Source organism: Hyaena hyaena, unplaced genomic scaffold (assembly GCF_003009895.1).
Source record: "Hyaena hyaena isolate Hyena2069 unplaced genomic scaffold, ASM300989v1 scaffold_0, whole genome shotgun sequence".
Taxonomy (NCBI): Eukaryota; Metazoa; Chordata; class Mammalia; order Carnivora; family Hyaenidae; genus Hyaena; species Hyaena hyaena.
This window is the reverse complement of record NW_024080632.1, coordinates 3,339,106-3,359,396: the sequence shown is the minus strand read 5'-3', so window position 1 is coordinate 3,359,396 and position 20,291 is coordinate 3,339,106. Positions and strand designations below refer to the sequence as shown.

Genomic DNA, 20,291 nt, shown 5'->3' with positions numbered 1-20,291 from the left:
CACTCGGGTGCCCTTAAAGATTATTTTTTAAAGAAATTAAAAAAAAATTTTTTTTTAATGTTTATTTATTTTAGAGAGACAAAGCGCCAGCAGGGGAAGGGCAGAGACATAGGGAGAGACAGAATCCAAAGCAGGCTCCAGGCTCTGAGCTGTCTGCAGAGATCCCAACATGCAGCTTGAACCCACGAACCACAAGATCATGGCCTGATCTAAAGTCGGATGCTTAACCGACTGAGTCACCCAGGTACCCCTAAAAATTTATTTTTAAGTAATCTCTACACTCAACATGGGATCGAGTTGCATGCTCTACGGACTGAGCTAGGTAGGTGTCCCTAGAAATTATGTTTAAATATACACTTTAATCACCTTTTGACCTATGAAACTTTAGCTTGGAATGATACATAAAAGCTGTTTCTATCTGCTTGAAACAGATTTACTTCTTCAATGATACTTTTTAAAATGAAACAATGTTCCTTTTTCAAAACTTGTTTATTTTTGAGAGGGAGGGAGAGAGCTTACAGAGGAAAGGGGCAGAGAGAGAAGTGAGAATCCCAAGTAGGCTTCCCACTGCCAGGGCAGAGCCTGATGCCTGGCCGGAACTCACAAACTGTGAGATCATGACCTAAGCTCAAGTTGGACACAACTAAGCCACCCAGGCAGGCACCCTCTTCCCACACCTTTTTAAAAAGGTGTATTATTTTGAGAGCTAGAGGGACCCACAGGGTGCAGGGGAGGGGCAGAGGGCAAAAAATCTCGAGCAGGCTCCAGACCCAGCATGGAGTCCTCAAGAACACTGGGCTCCGTCTCACCCAACTATGAAATCCTGACCCGAGTGGAAATCAAGTTGGATGATTCACTGACTGAGCCACCCAGGAATCCCAATACTTAAATGTAATAAAAGGCTTAATGTAATAAAAATCCAGCACCACCCAAGTTGGAAAACTCATCTCTGAATTTGCCTTTTGTTCAATACCCACACACAACTACGAAGTCCTAGTCTAATTTCCAAGTTCCCCTCCAAGCCAATTGCTCTCACCCTGTTCATCCTATCTAGCCCCAAATAGTAGTGTGGTCTTCTCTTCTTACCGCCCTGCCCAGCAACCACTTCTTATTTTAAGATATTTCCTGGACAGCAACCTATATTCCTGTTGCTTACAAGGATAACCCCCAACATACCCATCATGGACCACAGGACATTGAAACTGTTAAGCAGAGTAACAGCTACAGATAAAGGGGGGAACATAAGGTTAACACATAAAAACCATTAAGTAGGTGTCCCCTATAAAGTCATTCACAATTGGGCCAAGCATTTAAATGGTTCCCACTCCCCTTCCAGGACTCCAGTAATTGCTTATTCAAGTTTAATTTTGCAACTTAAAAATGATCTACATGTCTCCTTCTAGATCTGCACTATCCAATACGGTCCTCTCTGGCTATACAGAACTGGTGCTACTGGTAACTAGGGTCTGCTAGTCAAAATTGTGATGTGTTAAAATAGACACGTTGATTTTTAAAAATATGTAAAATCTCACCTAAATTACAGATTACTTGTTGAGCTGGACTAGTTTCATTTGTTCAAATTTGGTTAGATAGAACACTTCTTAAAATTATTGCTCTACATGAGGGCAGGATGGGTATTCACTATAATGTATGGTCAGCTCCCAAAAGAATATAGAAAAACACAGGACACAGTTAATGTGTGCCTTTATAAGGTCATGAAAATTTCTGATGACATTGATTTTAGAAGATATAGCTAACTTGAAAAATCTAAATTTGTGGGGACTCCAGAATGAAAAAACAAAAACATGGTGCCATTCCATTCCCCCAGAAACTTGACCCTCACTAAGCATGAAGAGCCATTTCTTCATAAAATCATTGTGCTCTGGAAAAGCTAAACCTTTACCAATTTGTAGCAGAAAATCTTACAATACCACATTTCTCATTCATCACAAAAACCTATCCAACAAGCAAGTTGACCAGAATTATGAACTCATTTCCATTAAGTAAACTTCCCTTGTACTGTGCTACTACACTGTGGTTTTCCAAAGGACTCTTGTAGTGAAAGGGGAAAATTATGACTTTGTAGTAATAAAAGCCAATGAATTACAAGTTCTCTTCTCCCCCTCCACCCTATTTATGCCCTATTTAATTTAGTGACAAAGTAGTTTTTTAATATTTAGTATTAGTGAAGATTTCAAAGGGATAATGAGCAAAGGGCATACCAAGAACTTGTTATAAGGCACTTTATTAAAATAAAAGTGCTTACATCCCTTTAATGTATTAATCTATTTCCTGAATAACATGGAATACTGAACAAATACTGTACACCAATTCTGTTCCTTAGAGTAGGAAAAGTTATTATTTTAATGTTTGTTATTCCTCTCAATTTCCTTTTACATTTTTGCTCACCATAGTATTGCCTAGAGCATATTTAACTGTTAAAAAAAAAAAAACAAATTTCTACCTAGTGTTCTCTAATAGCAATTGCAAAATGCTACAAAAACCATGAATGAAACAAATTCAAACAAGAATTCCAGGTAACTTAACACCAGTTTTGAGAAAACCATTTTTATTGTCATCACCACCCAGCTTATTTGAGCTGGATTATGTACCAAATGGCCAGATCTTCTAAAGTACATCTACATAACGCTTCTTTCATGTTTCAAGAGATGAAAATAACTGTACAAGGTTAAGTACAAAAGTACACAAGACAGCGGACACGAAATATCCATGTATGAGATTTTATCCCACCTGCAGCTTGTATATATTTGAAAAGTAGAATTCATGAACTAAAAAATATTGTCCTTCTAGAGTCCTGTCAAGTTTAATGGAAGTGTGTTTAACCTGATTACAACACTAACACCAGTATCACTGATCTGATATTTACAAAAAATCGTATTTTTCAATAAATTAAAGTCAATGCAACACCCATGCAAGCTAGAATGCTAGCTGTTTGGTGAACAAGGACCTGACATCAGAACCAGAAGTCTATAGAGTCCCAAATGTTAAGTCTGATCTTTTTCAAACTGCATCCATTCCTCGCATTGATGATGTGAAACCCAATCCCATTCCTCTTTGTGTGTGGGTCTGTGATCTTGCCATTTCATACTGAGCATCTAGATTTCTAAATACTTCTTCTTGTTGCTTCAAAGTCTTGTAACTTTCTTCATCAACTGAGCTACATCCAGCTTCATCTTCACTCTAAATATCAGATACAAAATATATTGTTAAAATTAACGGAGATGGGAAAAAAGGGTTTTTCTCACTTGATAATGTTTACGATAAATCATATTTTTAGGATATGGATTTGACCTCAATTACTTAGCTCCCATTGATCCATTCAGCACGTAAGAAGTGCAAGGCAATATTCTTTCTAAGTACCGGCAAAGACCAGGAGATAAGAAAAATCAAGTTCATTTTAGTGGGTATGAAGAAAAATACATAAAACACATCATACAATGTGTAAAATTTTGGAGAAAACCAGAAAATGGGGCTGGTGTGCTTGCTTTTTTAAAAAGGCAGGTGAGAAAGGACTATAAAAAATTGACATGTGAGCAGAGACCAAGAATGATGCAGCTAAATGAATGAAGAAAAGGGCAGTGAAAGCTAGCAGCAGATGCAAAGGTCCTTTGGCATTGTTCCTAAACAGCCGACTCAGTGCAGCTTACTTTAAGCCAAATACCCCTTCAAGGAAAAAAAACATATCCCCTTAAGTAGTAATACCTGAGTGTCTGCAAACTTTTTCAGGTTGTCATATGAAATCTAATACTAGATCTGTACATTTACACTTTACTCGGGGGAAAAAAAATCTACATCTTAAAGATTCTACTCAAGTGCGCTTAACTTTTTTAAATGAGCATTTTTTTAAAGCAAATTCTTTAATTTCCATTCATAATTTCATTTTTATTCACTAAAAAATGCTTATGATCTTGAAAAAGGTTCATCTAAGGTATAAGTTAAAATAAACACTTAAATTTAAATAATTTGTATTGTCAACTACCTAGTGGTAATAATTCTGTGAAATTAATCTGAAGAACATAAACAAAAAAGTATCAGAAAGAACCCAAAATTGACACATTACTAAAGTTAACTTTTAGGTTGAGGACTGATGTTAACCTGAAAATGTTAATATGAATTTTATTCCAACTGTGTAACTTACCTTAATACCCATTAATTTCCTGAATTTAACATTTTGGTCCTTATTTCCAAAATTCAATTTTTCCCATATTTCAGCAGACTGGGATTTGTCCTGTTAAGAAACACTAAACTTTTAGAATACATAAAATTTAGGTTATCTTTTATTATGCTATTAAATCTCTCTGTAACAAGGTCTAAAAGAAACAACAGCATTTATGGCATTCTACTAATGGAGCTTATCATTATTCTAAGATTTCTAATACAAAGTAATGAAACAAAGACATGGAAGTACTTCGTATTATATCCTTCATGAAAAAAACCTAGGCTAAGGAGCCTCTTTGCCCATTATAAATGTATGGCAATTTTTTCCCCCTAAAACTTGACTTAGATCATGCGTTTTTCAAAATTAAATAACTATGGTAAATTAAACTATTTCAATCAGGTGTGCAGAATAATAAATCAAAACCAATCCTTTCCAATCCAAAATTATTTTTTTAAACAACTGCTAATTAGGTATAAATGACAAAAAAGAGGAATTAAAGAACTTACCCCTTCTTTCTTGCCCTGCCAAAGCATTTTTCTTTTTTTCTCTTGCTCAGCAAATTTCATTGGATTCACAGCTGCTGGGTTGTAATAGCTGGGTACAGCTATTCCGGTCTCTGCCAAAGCTTTGGCCTGCAGGGCAGCCATCTGAGCAGCCATAGCTATCTGAGGAGTAACTTGTGTTCCTGATGCCAACAAGGCAGCAACATTGAGAACGGAGCCTCCGGTGGCAGCAGCTGCTGAAGAGGAGGCAAGTGCAGGTTTAAGACTAACCAAAGCAAACCTCCTGATTTACAGCAGTGCATTTATACGTGAGAACTAATCTATGAAAAGGCAGAAGAATATTTTCACTGCAGTAAGAAAATGTGTGTTACTTTATAAAGTTAACAGTTTAGTAAAAATTTATTGGACATATTTATAACAATAGGACTTCCTGGATATGATCCTTTATACATGCTTTAGGTATCTGAAAATAGTAAGAATTCTACTACTAATAAAAACATTTGTGATCTTTTTTAACATTTTTCATTTATTTTCTGAGAGAGGGAGAGTGAGCTGTGAGTAGGGGAGAGTCAGAGAGAGAGACATAGAATCTGAAGCAGGCTCCAGGCTCTGAGCTAGCTGTCAGCACAGAGCCCGACACGGGGCTCGAACCCATGAACTGTGAGATCATGACCTGAGCCGAAGTCAGACGCCTAACAGTCTGAGCCACCCAGGCACCCCAAATATTTGTGATTTCAATGAAAGCAAACTATGGTGCTTGAAACTAAACTTGTAACTCAATAAAAACTTTTTTAAAAAATATTTTTGAGACAGTGCAAGTGGGGGAGGGGCAGACAGTGAGGGAGACAACAGAATCTTAAAGCAGGCTCCAGGCTCTGAGGTGTCAGCAAAGCCCGACATGGGGCTTGAACTCATGAACCATGAGATGACCTTAGTTGAAATTAAGATGCTGAAGCGAGTAAGCCACCCAGGTGCCCCTAAAAACTTTTATTTTTATGGCTTTTAATCTTACAAAAGGATTTTCAACATTCATTTGAAACTTAAATGTGTATTTAAAATATTAAGCAAGTCACACACACATAAAACAAATATTAAGCCCAAATCCTATAAAGGTTAAATGCCATGCTTAGTGTTTCCATTTCAAGTGGCTGAGTCAGGAACTGCCTCAATTTTCTGTAAACAGAAAGACTGTCCTGACTACGTATTTTTCTGTCAGTCCGGGATGTAAGCTTAAAAAGGAAACAGCAATTTGTACCAGTTTAGAGAATTTCAAGAAGCACCAATTAACTAGAAGTGTCAACAAAAACAAGAAACACCTTCCTGATTACATTCCATACAATTCAATAAGCACTCTCTAATCATCTTCAGTCATCCACAGGCAATGTTTGCATTATATCTGAAGTCTTGATTTCTTAACCCAATTTAGTCATCATCTTTATTAAACTGCATTTTCTCAAAAATCACAGCTCAAAGACATGTGCAGTGACGGCTAAACTTTATATGAACAAGAACAGTGACTATTCACTTATCAAAATTATGTGCATCAACCAACTAAGAAATATGTATGCACGAAGGATTTATGAGGTATGAAAGTTAACATTAAAAAATAAGTTGCCGACATTTTAGTAACAAAATAAATAAAAGGTTACCATGCACTGCTGGTTAGCAAAGATCATGGGTGATTTTCTTCCCATTATTTTTCTCAACTTTTCAAATTTTCTACAAGGAAATGCCATATTTCCATAAAGAAAAAATAAATTACCTGCAGCTATTTCTTGTTGTTTTTGTTTTTCAACCATTTCTTTTTCTCGCTGTTCTTGTAATTTCTTTGCCCTTTCCAACCTGTCAAAGACAATTGTGGTGAATTTACTAACACTCAATATAAGACCAATAATTACCTTTGTATTTCTCCACATGAATAGACACAAGGCACTTAACACAGAATTTTAAATTAAATTTAACACACTGGTATCTGAATATGGGAAAAAAGCATTCATTCTTAAAGTATCAGTTAGTTAAAAGAACTATTTCAATACTGGTTTTAAACATTTTTAAATTCATGGAAATACCAAAAACTGGGATAGTTTTTACACACAGTTCTCATGGAGACTATTTTGAAAAAATAAAAATTATTCAGTCTTGAATTGGAAACATGAAACACAAATTCATCCCCAAATGAAAAGAAAACCAGGTTCTGGTTCACACTAAATTGACTAATACATATACTAAATATGCTGTCAGGTCAATATCTACTTCTTATACAGCAAGTTGTAAGTAGTAATATCATCTTCATGAGTTCCTGAAAGAGAAACCTCCTTTCTTCAAAGGATTACTGATTTCCCAATCGTAAGTTAAAAGCCACCCCTTCCTCCTTCAATTTGGTATAAAAGGACAAAAATTAGGGGAAAAGTTTTATTTTGGGGTACTATAAGTAGTAAAATACAGTGGCAGCAAATGGCCATTTATTTTAGCAATTGCTTAAGTTTACATAAAATAAATGGAACATCACACATGCCCCAAGTACAGACTTGATTTTGTCCTTGGGAATAAAAATTTCTGATTAGGGGTAACATTAGAATGTTGATTCATATATATGAAAAATATTTTCAAATGAGTTTAAAAATTTTGTCCCCCCCCCCTTTTTTTTTTAATAAAAAAGGAAGAACAGTCTACATACTATAGTTTCTTATTAACCAAAGATCTCCCTTCAAATTTCAAAGTAGCCAAGGAGCAATCTGGTATTCTGAAAAAAGTTATTTCATGTAAATTCATCTGAAAAGCCTAAGCAGATTAAGTCAAAATAGTTTTTAGAGCTAAAAACATCTTCAACAGTAATAAAAGCCCCAAATTAAAACATACCCAACTTATAAGAATATAGGGTTTAAAAAATACTGGTCAGACTTAATCAACTATTCTTTATAAATTAGTTCAAATACTACTATAAATTACTTCTTAATTCTGTTGATTTTAGTTTCAGAAAGAAAAATATAATTGACTACTACTGGTTGCATATTTAAAATGGCCACTGCAGGTTGGAATTAACACCATTCACAAAGGTGAATGGAATGAAGAAGGGGTGAGCTCACACCTTTGCTGCTGCTGCTGTTCAGCTGGAGTTTCTGCCAGGCTGGGTTCACAGGGCAGCAGCCCATCAGGTTACATTGTGATAACTGTATTTTTGTAATGAAAAAAAAATACAAACTCAATTTCATAATGAAAAAACCCAAAATCAAGAGTATAGTTTTCAGAATATGGGAAAACCTGCAAACAAGAACTTGGATTTTACTTTCCTTCTTGCCTTTCTCTAGAAGGCAGTTTTTCAACGATTTTTTGCACATTTTGGTCCGAGAGCCCTACTGTGTGTCATCCCACAATTACCGGGAACATCTCTGAAATATTTCAAAATTTAAACATACAGTGATCTTCTCATGCGATCAGCAGTAAATTTACAAGATCAAATAATCACCTTGCAATGTTAAGCAATTTCAGAGGCAAAATTTAAGAGTTCTTGAATCAGACTTAAGATTTCTAAAGAACTTTCGATTGCAAACCAAAAATATTTAAAGCCTAAATTTAAGAAAAATGAAACAGTTAATCATGAAGGAAAAAAACTGTTGCAGACACTGTAATCTTTCCAGTCGTACAAATTGGTACATGTTTAAAATGAGAATTAACAAACTACTTACTTACTAGTTTTACATCACAGAGCTGGCACAATATCATGGCTAGATTTAATTATTTGACTTACACTCTGAAAGCATTTCGTTTGTCCACACAATTATCTATTTCCAGATGGAAAGGAAAAGCACATCTAAAAGAAAATATACCCACCTCCTAGCTAAAGCTTCTTGTGCATCCATTGCTGTGTTTCTGCCTCTGAATGGAGGTGGACTAGGAGTTCGGCTTAAACTTCTGCTAAATCTTCTTGGTTTTTCAATTCTCTTCTTTCTATCTCTGTGATAAATCATATTTCACATGTTGCAATATGGCCAAGTAATAATAATTACCTCACTTAATCAAAGCCAATTACATGTACACGGTTTAACAAAAATCCAAATAGATAATGTATTTCAAACCCTTTCCTCTCCATCTCTTCCCTACAGCTTCCAAAATGTATCAAGGTTCCTTGAATATGCTGCTAGTTTTCTGCAAGTTCACGTAACTATCCCAGTTACAGATAGACATTTACAATGTTTCCAGTCTTTTGCTATTATATCCAGTGTTGCAAAGATGGCCTTATACAGTTATTTTATACTTACATAGGTGAATATATAGGATAAATTCTTAGTAGCAACATCCATAGTTTAAATGTTCTTAGTATTTTAATCTACAATGAATTAATTCATAAATGTTTCCAAAAAATCCAAAGCATGAAATCACTAGGACGAAAGAATTAGGAAAATGAAAAATAAAAACAAAACACGGTACAAATACCATAAATAATGGCCCGTATTACCCAAATGGAGAATAAAAATGAATGGTAGTTACTGTGAAATCCACTTACCCTAAATTCACTAAACTTCCTAATCGGTAAAGTTCAAATTAGTAACCTATTACAAACTAAAACTACTGATTAAAAACTGATATACTGGTGTGCCTGGGTGGCTCATACAGTTAAGCGTCCAACTTCAGCTCAGATCATGATCTCACAGCTTGGGAATTTGAGCCCCACATCTGGTTCTGTGCTGACAGCTCAGAGCCTGGATCCTGCCTCAAGCTCTGTGTCTCCATCTCCCTCTGCCCCTCCCCTGATCTCTTTCTCTCGCTCAAAAATAAACATTAAAAAAAAAAACTGATATAGTGATCAAAAGTGACATGCCAAGTTACTGTAATAAACAAAGTCTTTTTTTTTCCCCACACTTCAGTCTTTATAAACGTGAACAGTAGGTTAACAAAAAATGCTTTTCCATTACTTTAATATAAGTTCTGCATATACGCTATTAATAACTGCCTTAAGTAAACATAAGTATAGAATACATTCTCTGAATATTTAAATTTTTTCTCTTGTGCTCTTTTTTAAAGTTTTTATTTTCTTAAGTTTTTATTTATTTATATTTTAGAGAGAGTGAGGGGAGAGGCAGAGAGGAGAGAATCCCAAGCAGGTTCCACACTCAGCATGAAGCCGGATGCAGGGCTCAATCCCAGAACTCTGGGATCATGACCTGAGCCTGTATCAAGAGTTAGATGCTCACTTGACTGAGCCACCCAGGTGCCCCTTCTCTTGTGCTCTTTATTGCACTTGTCTCAACAAATTAAAACCTCCCCTCAATCAACACAGGTTTGAATTAAGCTCATCTTTTTCAATGTCTGACATAGCATATAGAATATAGTGGGTTAAATACATATATTGACTTTGTATCCAGACACACTTGGAACTTGGTCCTGAGAGTACATTTAATAAATGATTTGAGGTTTCTTGGACAAGTTACTTACAGTAAGTCCAATGATCTTAACTCACCATTGTGAGCGAGTTAACTCAATTCATTGTTCTGAGAATTGGATGAGGCAATACATGGGAAGGTCTTTGTTAGAACACCCAACATGTGGTAGGCATGCAATAAATATTAAGCTACTGTGATTTAAAATTTTTTTTTAACGTTTTATTTCTGAGAGGGAGAGAGACAGAGACGTGAGCAGGGGAGGGTCCAAGAAAGGGAGACACAGAATCTGAAACAGGCTCCAGGCTCTAAGCTGGCTGTCAGTACAGAGCACGACGCAGGGCACAAACCCGTGAACTGTGAGATCATGACCTGAGCCGAAGTCAGACACTTAACCAACTGAGCCACCCATGCGCCCCTAAGCTACTGTGATTTTAATGGGACTACTCCTACCTACACGGATAATCTGATTAACTATATGTAAGAATGCTATGCAAATGTTCAGGTTTGTTCTTTGTCAGAATGTGATTTAAAAACAAATTTTTAAATTTTTAGAAAGAGAGAGGGAAGAGAATCTCCCACGCTGATGTTGCGGAGCCCAATGTGGAGCTTGAACCCATGAACCATGAGATCATGACCTGAGTCAAAACCAAGACTCAGACAACTAACCGAGCCATGCAGGTACCCCATGATCAATATATTTTATAATTCTAAATAAAATTCTGATTCACAATTTTGATGTTTTCTTAGCGAGAGAAAGGTAAACACTCTGTGAGGGACCCATCTGATTTTATCCATGATGAGGATTACTTACCGACTTCTACTTCTTGTCCTACTCCTGCTTCTACTCCTATGCCTGTGTCTTGATCTTGAACGGGATCGAGATCGGATCCGACGTTTTCTCTCCCGGCTTCTGGATCTTGATTTCTTCCTCTCTCTGCTTCTGGATCTTGACTTCTTCCGCTCCCTACTCCTGGATCGGGACTTCTTCCGCTCTCTGCTTCTACTCCGATGACGCCTGAAAATAAAGCCCACAGATTTGTAGTTACTTAGAGCTGCGTCTTTTCAAACGATAGACATTATGAATTAATTATCTGCAATGTGTGCTATCAAGCTGGGCAATAAACTACTCTGTATTGTATATAGAAACGATAACTGAAGCTTTAAATGGAAGAAGTTGTAACAACAAATGGATCTTTATTATTGTTTGATGATGCCTCAGAGGGAACACAGTAAACATGCCAAAAATGCAATGCATCCTACTCCAAGTTAAGATTCTGTTTGATAGTTTAACGTCTCCTATTGCCTCACTGGAGTATTTGTGCAACTTAAGGATGACAGTCATACTACTGAAAAATTCTGACCCAGTCTGATACCACATACCTATTCCCACAGAAAACTCCAAACATGTATTAAACACTGCTTCTTTAAGCAACCCCCCCCCCCCCAAATTTCAGCCATGATCGGGTTTCTAAAATCTTTATGCCAAGGAAGGTATCAGCGAATTCTACACCAACAATGTAAAAGGATCATTTTAATGGTTTAAACATAGTTCACATAATTTTTTCACTACAAGAAACAGATAAATTATAAAGACAGACACAGACAAACAGACAGACACACACACACACACTCACTAAGTGAATCATAATCCTCCTTTATCCTCCAGTCTTGGGGACGTCATTTTGGAATAGGTCAAATTAGCAAATGCATGTATTTTCTTTCATTCATGTTTATTTTGAGGGAGAGCACACATACGTGTGAGGATCCCTAAGCAGGTTCCTCATAGATTTTTTTGGGTGTTGCTGGATTAATGAGAAGCTTTACATAACATAGCTCTATAGACGGCAGTAACTTATAAATACCCAAACCACTCACCTTTCACGAGACCTGGATCTTGAGTGACTTCTGCCTCTTGATGACTTTCTTTCTTTGCGTTTGTGTCTGTCCTCACCATTTTCAGATGAATTTAGTCGTTCTCTTCCTTTATCAGAAGAATGTTCTTTGTCATTATGTTCCTCAGACTTGTGTTTCTTAGATGATTTATCTTTGGATTCATGTCTTCTTGCCTGTTTTAAGAAGAAGTTGGTTCTTTCAGGAAAATAGTGCAACAAAGAGAGTTAGTATGGGTATCAGTAGACAAAAATGTTGTGATGCAACATTAGTAACCTTAGGAGTGTGTGGCAAATTAAAAAATGATCTAATTTCAAATCACCCAAATGTTGCAGATGAATACTACTAATCTTTCTCTTTATAAATCCCCCATATGCAGTTTCCTCCCCAAAGTAACACAATTAAAACAATTATTTTCAATGTTGAAATAATATTGGAAAACCATCATTGTCAGAAAAAAAGAGGAATCCCTAATGTTTCTTTTTTATCTAAAAGAGTAAGGGAAGTACACATACATCAAAACTTTCCAATAAACCTTTTAAGGAAACAAACCACATACACATATATACATCAACTTCTAAAACCAAAGTACATATCATTTTAGGTTTAAAAACAGTAACAAAGATGATCAGGACACGAAGAAATGCACCAGAAAACGCATTTCAATTAGGTAACTAAATAAGATTAATTTTACTAATTATTAGTATTTTCTGCAATTTAAATTACTTTACGCAGAGTTGAAGTGTCCTTTTTATATCTATACTGCCACATCCTCTCTAAAAGACGGCTCTTGATTTTTCTCCCAATGTCTAAACTGTGAAGCAATCACTTTTCATCTTGCAATATCCCAACGGGCTTGGAGTTCTATTACATTTCATGTACCTAGGGTAGAAAATGGCAACCGTATCTGTTTTTAATTTTTATGAAATCAAACTAGGCATAACATAATTAATCCCTACACCATTATACAATACCTACTTTCCCCATACTCTGAAAGACTAAAACCCAAGGCTTTTGCTTTCACAAAATATGCATTCAGAGACTGAGCTAAAATTAATTGCATGATCAAGTCTCCATCCTACACTCATATACCAAATTAGGACATGATAAATATTAGGTCTCCTCATGTGAAGCTGTCAAATCCATCTTTTAGGTAAAGGTTAAAATCCCAGACATCTCAGAATCATAATTTTAAAGCTGGAAGGAAATTCAGATGGTCTAAACTCCCCTCACTTTAAGTATGACTAAACTAAGATCTAAAGTCACAAAGCTACATGGTAGCAGCTGAACCCAGGCCCCATGTTCTTCTGTTGCCTAGGCCACTGCTTTTCTACCACAATAGGACACTTATCTCATGTTTCCCAAACAGGTCATAGCATATTTCTTTCCACTCAAGATTAACTTTTCTTAAAAACAAAAAAGTTGGCCAAACATTTTGGAACATGCATGATATATCTGAAAAGAATCATCGTATGTTATTTAATATTTTGCAGAAAAACAAGAGACCTGGAGACACACCTATATTTTACTTTCATTGCCAGTTCTCTATTAATATGAATTTATAAAAGTTATTTCCTTGATTATGCCATACAGTGGCAAACTGGAAAAGCTTTAAATGGTTAACTTCCAAAGGTTTTAGAGTTTATTTCAAACCAGTTTTCCAAACATAACATTACTATCAATTAAAAAAAAAACATTAAAACCCTTAACTGATTTAAGATATACTTAAGGGAAATAGGAGTTTGAATGACTAATAGTTACCTTATCATGAAGTAGGCTTATTATTTTGCTATCTGAGTCTGCAGCGTCTTCAGTTCAGTCTCTTCGCGCATTAGCACGCTGAGTATGATTTATTATAGAAATGTTATCATGTGAGCTAAACAAAATAGTCATTTTCACAAAAACTCTCCTAAATTAAAAACTTAACAGAGCTTCCATTAGGGGAAGAGGTGAAGTCCCTGCCCACATTCCTGGTTTTTGTTTTTAGGAGTCCCTTGCCCAGCCCCCGTAAGACTCTTCTCCTCCCTTTTTGGCTCCTACTTCTGTTCTTCCTTGTTGGCTCATTTCTTGTCTTCTCAGGTGGGCGAGCAAGTTAACTCCTCTGCAATACAGCTGCTGTCTTTCTTTTTCCTCAAGTTTTGCTGTCACTGCCACCTTTCCAGCTGTCCCTCACAGACCCTTTTATTTCAAAATTCAATACTACTTTTAGGGAAATTGAACTGGTTTGCTAATGAAAAGAGGACTCTTGTTATCTTCCATAAAGAAAAAGTAGCCCACAGATCTCTAGCATATTATTACTTAAAGATGATTGCTACTTAAAAGTCCTGAGCAGTCGTCAGGCATAAGGAGACTCGGGACCTCAGATTAATGGAAGCTCTGTGTGACAGGCCTAAAAAAACCAATTATAATCTTCATATGAAATTTTTATTGTGAATATTTCACAACATAATAAAATTAATAATTTTTGAATGAACTTTTCATATAACAACTATCTTCTTGAAAAATGATGAATCCATATCATGCTTATTTTATAACTCAATTAACCTTTTAAATTTCAAGTTTTGGTACTTACCTTGATGATATCATATATTCACACAAACATTTCTACCAGATATTTTACAAGTATTTTAAAGTGCCTATTCACTACAAAGTATTAATTACCTCTTTGCTTCTGCTCCGGCTCCTGTGTTTTCTTCCTTCATTGTCTGTAAATACATACAAAAGTTCACGATAAACAAAGATACAGAAATATTTCAAAAGCAAATCCTAATAGTCAGATACAGGACAATTTCTAGTCCTCTTCCCCTTTTTAAAGTAGGCTTCATGTCCTATGTGGAGCCCAACGCAGGGCCTGAACTTACCACCCTGAGATCAAGAGTCAGATGCTAACAGACTCTAGTCCATTTTGCTAAATTAAGATTCTACTTACAATCTTCCAAAGACTATTTTTTATGGCAGGGTGGGATTATTCTACCTAAAACTGTATATTTGAAACAAATCAAGCCATCTGTACAAACCAGATTATAACTGAGAGTAAGCAAAAAAAACCCCTCCATGATAAGTCAAAAAACAGATACTGTCTTTTAGTTTAAAACAGACTGTTAAGAAGAAAAACAAAACAAGAAGGCAAAGAGAATGCAAGAAAGGAAACAGGTTGAACTATTTGGCTTTAGTGGTCAAAAGGGTGTTATCCTTGAGAAAAATTTCCATTCAAATTGATTTTAATACTGAACAGTTTCAAATACATATGTAAAAATAGACACTTGAACTATTTTGTAGATAATTATCTGTGGGCATAAAGTAGAGCTCAGGTCTTAAAACTCTTAACTCATAACCATTCTACTTCTCACTTAACCTCTTCATTAAATAGCAATACTAGTAAAAAAAGAAAAAAAACTATAGCAAAACATAGCTATATGTTAAGCTATATGTTACATAGCAAAACTATAGCTTCCTATAGCCCATTAGTCTGTTCTTTTTCAGGTAAATGAATAAGAAACATCGCAAAACGCCAAAACCTCTTGCTTTACAAATATTCTAACATTAAATTAAACAAAACACAAGTTTAAACATGTTCTTGCAATGTACAACAAAGCATGTTAAATAACTTCAGAAAAATATACCACTACCCAGACAACATATTTCAACAACATTTTGCCAATGTTGAAAAGAATGAAGTGTAAACACCTCAGGGTTGACTAATTACTGTGACACAAATTTAAACATATATGTTTGTCTCTGAAGTTACAAATTTCTGAATGAAAACATTTATTTTTTTCATAATTGAAAAATTCTCCAAAAATTACCAATGTACTTTCATTATTCATTTCTCAATTGGGAAGAAAACATATTAACTGTATCAAAAACCAAATGCATGTCTTGTATGCTCTATATGGATTATAACAAATGCTATTAATGGTAGTTACAGTTTCCAACAATTCATACCTGACTTTCGTTTTCTTTCTCTTGACCTTGATCGTGATCTTGAGTAATGATGTTTTGAGGCTCTAGGAGAAATAGATACGTCTGACTGCTCTTTTTTCTTATCTCTATCTGGGGATGTCTTTTCTGGGGCTAGTCCATCTCGCTCTGTATCACTAGCCTAAAAGTTTAAAGAAAAATGATTGTAAGTTCTTAATTACACCTAAAATGTTTCCAATTTCTTAAAAGAAACGGAGGGAAGACAATGATCCTTCAGTTAAAAAAAAATGAATAAATCAGAATGGCTATTTCTAAGTACATAAATATTCTTTGTACCTGATAAACCTTAAGAAATTGAAATGATTAACCCAAAAACAAAGATATATGTAATTAGACTGAGGTCTTTAGCCTTGAAAAAAATCTTTATTTTCATAACTTTCAAAACAATGGGAGAAGGGGAAGAATAGGGCTCCATTCCCAAAGAACATTCATTCATTCAAGCAGAGAAAATACAGGCCATTTCAGATTTGTGAAGTTATTTACCTGACTTTACCAATATGCTTTTTTTTTTTAATTTTTTTTTACGTTTTATTTATTTCTAGGAGAGAGAGACACACAGCGTGAGCAGGGGAGGGTCAGAGAGAGAGGGAGTCACAGACTGAAACAGGCTCCAGGCTCTGAGCTGGCAGTCAGCACAGAGCCCGACGCAGGGCTCGAACCCACGAACCGCGAGATCATGACCTAAGCGAAAGTCGGACGCTTAACCGACTAAGCCACCCAGGTGCCCCACCAATATGCTTTTTTTAAAATGGCATAGATTAAAAAAGCCATTTAAAATAACCTGGTAAAAGTTAAAGAGACTCACTCAAGTCTGTAAAATCTAAGAAAACAACAGAGATAATGCTTCTATTATAAAAGAATACACAGAAAATTAACTTACCTATCTGAGAACCCAATCTTAATTTCATTAACCCTCTTTAATGAAAACAGCCCCTTGGCACAGTGCTGCTGCAAAATATGGTCTGCCTCTCCTCACATATGATCTGGGCTATGGAAACATTAAGTTGTTTCTGCTTTAAAGCTTTTATAAAATTTCACAATGCAAATTTTTTAAAAATCAAGAAAATAATGAATTGTTCATATACTTCCCAAAGAGTCCTATCTTACTTAAAATGAGAGTTTTTCACCTAAATATCAGTTCTTTGTTTTCCAATATATAGAAGGCAATTTCATCTGCCTTGCTCATAGCAAAGTATCCGGCACTGCAATCAATCAACAAACGAATTCCTGTTACTAATTTTCAGTTGTAACAACAGTATCACAAACAAAAAAGACATTGATTTAAACGACTCATAGAAAAAAGCTTCAGGAAGCTAAATAAAACCTGACTGTTCCTGAATCAGATTTTGATAAAAGGAAATAGTTTCAGTAGTATTCAGAATGTGGACTACTTAGCCCTTGACTTAAGAATGGCTTTTACATTTTTAAAAGGGCTATTAAGCAAGCAAGGAATGAGACAGAGACTTTATGTTGTCCACAATGTCTAGAATATTTACTACCATGTTCTTTAGAGAAGAATCTGAAGTGGATAAAAAGGGAATCACTATACATTTTCAGCAGGAGGAATAATCATATGACAATGAATTACTCCTTCCTTTAGCAAAATTAGACCAGAAAACAAATGCCAAGTAAAAGTAATTTAAATGAAGGGTGAGCAATCGCACTATTTCAAAAACTATTTACTGAAGAGTCACAAATGTGTCAAACTCAATGCTAGACTCAAAGAATAAAATGATAAAAGATTTACAAGCTAGTTGGGATGAAAGACATAAATGTGGTAAGCCTCTGACAATGGCTCAAAAAAAAAAAAAAGCAAGCACATAGAAAGCAACTAACTACCTGAGAGATTCTTAGAATCAATCATCCAAGGGTCTCCCCAGTTTTCTATGTATTGGGTGATTTCTGGAATCAAAATTTTTGTGGTGGTAACTTTCATCGCTTAGAATCGAGTTCAACTTTCTTACCTTACAAAGGAGATCCAGCAACATTAGCAAAACTCCCCTAAGATGGTATTCTAGCTCTTTGAGCTCTACTCTCTAATAATTCTGTATCACCTAATTAAGGATGATTCTGATTTTCACATTAATCATCTTCTTTTAATTCTCATCCTCATCATCATCCTTATGGACTATTTCAGAAATATCTGTGATGTTAAGTGCTGGTAAAGCTTACACTTGGTAAAATTGCAAAAACCTAAGCACTGCTATCACTTCTCTTGGGGGCATGGTGCAGAAGACCTCATTACTGGGCAACTGGCACATCTCACTCACCTTTTCAGAGATCATGACTAGGACTATAAACAACCTTTCCATGAAAAAATCAGCATCAAGCCCAGGTAGTACAGTTAAGTTTTCAGTCAAATACGTTTATATGCTCAACATCACAGAAGCCTGGCAATAGGGAAGGCAAATGCCCTTGGCATAAGGGAAGACACCCTGTAATACAAACTAATAACTTAAACCAAAAAGCCATTTTCACCTGTAAAATAAATTATAGAACAACAAAACCCCCCATCACTAAACAAGAATGAATGATAGGTAGCCACTTGGTCTACAATTACTCTCATGAAGCTATTTTACAGTAATAGCTTAATGAAAAGTATCAGAAAAAAAAATTAATTGAATTTCTCTGAGTTTTCAACTTTACTTCTAAATTTAGCAGGGATCTACATAAGAAATCCTAAATGCTAACTGCAAAGCTGTCCTCTACTCTAGCATTTGTTTTTTCAGAAGGCCACCAGTTATCTTAACATTTTTATGTCGTTTTAAACCCTAATAACGCTCAAGTACACAAATCTTTTTCCAGTGCAAAAAAGGTACAGTGAATCTAATAGTAGGCCACTTCTCCAGGGGACTGTGTCTTTTTATTGAAGGAGGCACTGCAGGCCCAAATGTTAGAATTGACTTCGTTTTTAAATTTGAGCCCAAGTAAAACAATGCTATTGTTTATTTAAAGTATATTAAGAGGCCCAGAACACTAAACAAAGGAAAACATTACATCGATTAGTTGCACAAACATAAAAAAGCCTTCCAATTGTTTGAAATCTTATCAGAAATCAGTTAATTCAATTAGGTATTGGGGGAGGGGAGTGCAGAAACAATCCTAATTCCAGAAACCTCAATTTTTATAAAGGAAGGGCAAACTATAAATTTTTCGTTATGTTTACAGTCCCACTTATTTTCAAAAAGGAGTAAATAGAACTTTCTAGCCAGTGGAAATACAATATGCTTGCATTTTTAAAAAAAACGGTTTCAGTAAAAATGAAGTAATCCCAATAATGCGATCCACCAGAATTGGGCATCTTATACCTAAAGCAGGCTTTTTAAGGGCCGTAGTTCTTATTTAAAATTAAACGGGTCGACGCAGGGTTCTTAAATTTAAAAAAACAATGCCAGTGATACGGCTTTATTATAATGCTTTTCAAAGACTTCAAAACGATTACATCACGAGCCTCTTCGGAAACAGATCAGAATTCGTAGTTCCAAAGCCTTCCCGTAATTAAGTCAAAATTTTTACTCCATTTGAGCAACACCTTCCTCAGGTCCTTCCTAAGAACAAACTAAGGTTTTAACGGGCGAAACATTAATTGAAATTATGCAACGAGAATCTTACTGGGCGTAAGCAAAAAAAAAAAAAAAAAAAAAAAAAACCCCACAAAAACAAAAACACTCGCTACGACTCTTGTCCCATTTTATCCCCTACAAAGACAACGCCTTTTCGACCCAATAGTTTTCGAAGACACCCCCCCCATCCTTTTTCTCTCTTCCCTAGCCCTTCCCCAACACGAACATAAATTCCCAAGCCCTAATGGAACTCAATATAAACCACTAACAACAATGAGTAAGCTAAACTGGACGCCAGTTTGTGGGCCGGAAGGAATACAGGGCTGGGAAAAAGATGAGGAAAGTTCTGGAAAAAAAAAAAAAAGACACTCTCTGCGGCTCCCCACCCCCATCGACACCGCCTCGTTTCCCCCTCCCTACAGCAGGCAGCCATGATGGCGGGCGCAGAAGAAGGCCGCGGCGCCATTTTGTCCACACACGAGCGGGGACAACAGCTCTGGTAGCCGTTCACCCACTTTTTGGAAAGTAGCATAAAAACAACCCCGACCTTAAACCCAGAGTCGGCACCTACCGCCATAGTCCAGAGTCGTTGCCGCTAGGGCGGCGCCTCCACTTGCCGCTCTCAACCGTACCGGCCGACCCGACGCTTCGCCACAGACTAAATCGCTCGCGCGAGAGACCCGGATGGCACAAAGGCGATGAGGCCCGGCGTGTCGCACAGCTTGCTGGGGGAAAAAAAAAAAAAAGGGTGGTGATAAGAGTCTCTATAGCAACGCGGTTGGAGGAGATGATT

The 20,291-nt window shown here is 36.0% G+C and overlaps 1 protein-coding gene across 5 annotated transcripts; it reads right to left on the bottom strand.

Annotated features, from left to right (window-relative positions):
* Positions 1-2,538: 2,538 nt before the first annotated feature.
* Positions 2,539-20,215, bottom strand: RSRC2 (arginine and serine rich coiled-coil 2). Of its 5 annotated transcripts, none has more exons than XM_039227967.1 (10): positions 20,070-20,215; positions 15,900-16,056; positions 14,616-14,659; positions 11,940-12,130; positions 10,876-11,079; positions 8,515-8,637; positions 6,446-6,525; positions 4,687-4,919; positions 4,160-4,249; positions 2,539-3,201 (listed from the first exon to the last, which is right to left on the bottom strand). In XM_039227967.1, the coding sequence occupies exons 1-10, from the start codon at positions 20,073-20,075 to the stop codon at positions 3,022-3,024; spliced, it is 1,308 nt and encodes a 435-aa protein (XP_039083898.1). In that variant the 5' UTR covers positions 20,076-20,215; the 3' UTR covers positions 2,539-3,021. The 5 variants fall into 5 exon arrangements, with proteins under 5 accessions (XP_039083898.1, XP_039083969.1, XP_039084222.1 ...); XM_039228038.1 differs by having other exon boundaries at positions 4,687-4,916; XM_039228291.1 differs by lacking the exon at positions 20,070-20,215 and adding an exon at positions 13,716-13,793 and having other exon boundaries at positions 11,940-12,152; positions 15,900-15,935.
* Positions 20,216-20,291: the final 76 nt, after the last annotated feature.

Excerpts from the sequence above, each read along its gene's own strand:
- RSRC2 (XM_039227967.1), bottom strand. Across the intron at positions 12,131-14,615 it reads GCCGGAGCAGAAGCAAAGAG|GCAAGAAGACATGAATCCAA; the intron begins GTAATTAATACT and ends TTCTTAAAACAG. Across the intron at positions 3,202-4,159 it reads GGAAATTAATGGGTATTAAG|AGTGAAGATGAAGCTGGATG; the intron begins GTAAGTTACACA and ends TCTGATATTTAG.